Source organism: Octopus bimaculoides, unplaced genomic scaffold (assembly GCF_001194135.2).
Source record: "Octopus bimaculoides isolate UCB-OBI-ISO-001 unplaced genomic scaffold, ASM119413v2 Scaffold_246001, whole genome shotgun sequence".
NCBI lineage: Eukaryota > Metazoa > Mollusca > Cephalopoda > Octopoda > Octopodidae > Octopus > Octopus bimaculoides.
Window position 1 is genome coordinate 9,869 of NW_026321172.1, and position 766 is coordinate 10,634.

Genomic DNA, 766 nt, shown 5'->3' on the forward strand with positions numbered 1-766 from the left:
CAGCACATACCCAAAGCACAAAGAACTACGCACGCTATAAGTGAAAGCACGCTATAAAATTAAAACTGCTGAATAATAATAATAATAATAATCTTTTCAACTAAAGGCAAAAGGCCTTTTGAACATGATGAAAAATTGTAACTGTTTGTGGAGACATGACTTGAGAATGATGAAGTAACCCTAAACCATAATTACCTTAATGTTACCCTTGTGCAAGTTGTAGTACCGGCTGGTATCTGGCTTGGTTAGGGAACGCTTCCAGAGATGGTGTTTCATTGAAAATATCGGTGGTTGTATTACCACCATTTCAATATGAGCGAAAATATCAAATACAAAGGATTTGAAAAACGGTGTGAATGAGTGTGGAACTGATAACTGTGAAAATCTCTCGCCTGGTAAAGTAGACTTGGTCGTCATCTAGCGACTGCGGTTCGAAAGAAATGAGAGACGACGGAATGCAGCTGTGATGGAATGTTACATCCCAAGACCCGGTCGCCCTCTAGCGTCAGCGGTGGGAAAGTAAGGAGGAAAGAGGGAATGCAACTGTGATGGAATGTTACGTCCCAAGTGTAACTTGCAGATTTGGGTACATTGGACAGAATGAGAAAGCTATGGTTTGAAACGGAATTATTTGATGTAACTCGACAGAGACTAAGTGATTAAGAAAGACAGATAAGATTGAAATGCTGGTTAACACAAGTAGAAATCGAAGAAATCAAATATAGAATCTATCAGACGGAAATTAGCAAGGTAAGACATAGATTTC

General features: G+C 39.2%; 1 protein-coding gene across 1 annotated transcript in view; it reads right to left on the minus strand.

The window, feature by feature from the left end:
- Positions 1–417, minus strand: part of LOC128251369 (uncharacterized) — a gene marked incomplete at its 3' end in the record, with an annotated part of 8,458 nt that extends 8,041 nt beyond the window's left edge. The window contains exon 1 of the mRNA XM_052978235.1: positions 207–417. Coding sequence (XP_052834195.1) covers positions 207–417 — 211 coding nt within the window. The remainder of the gene's footprint in view (positions 1–206) is intronic.
- Between the last annotated feature and the right edge of the window lie 349 nt (positions 418–766).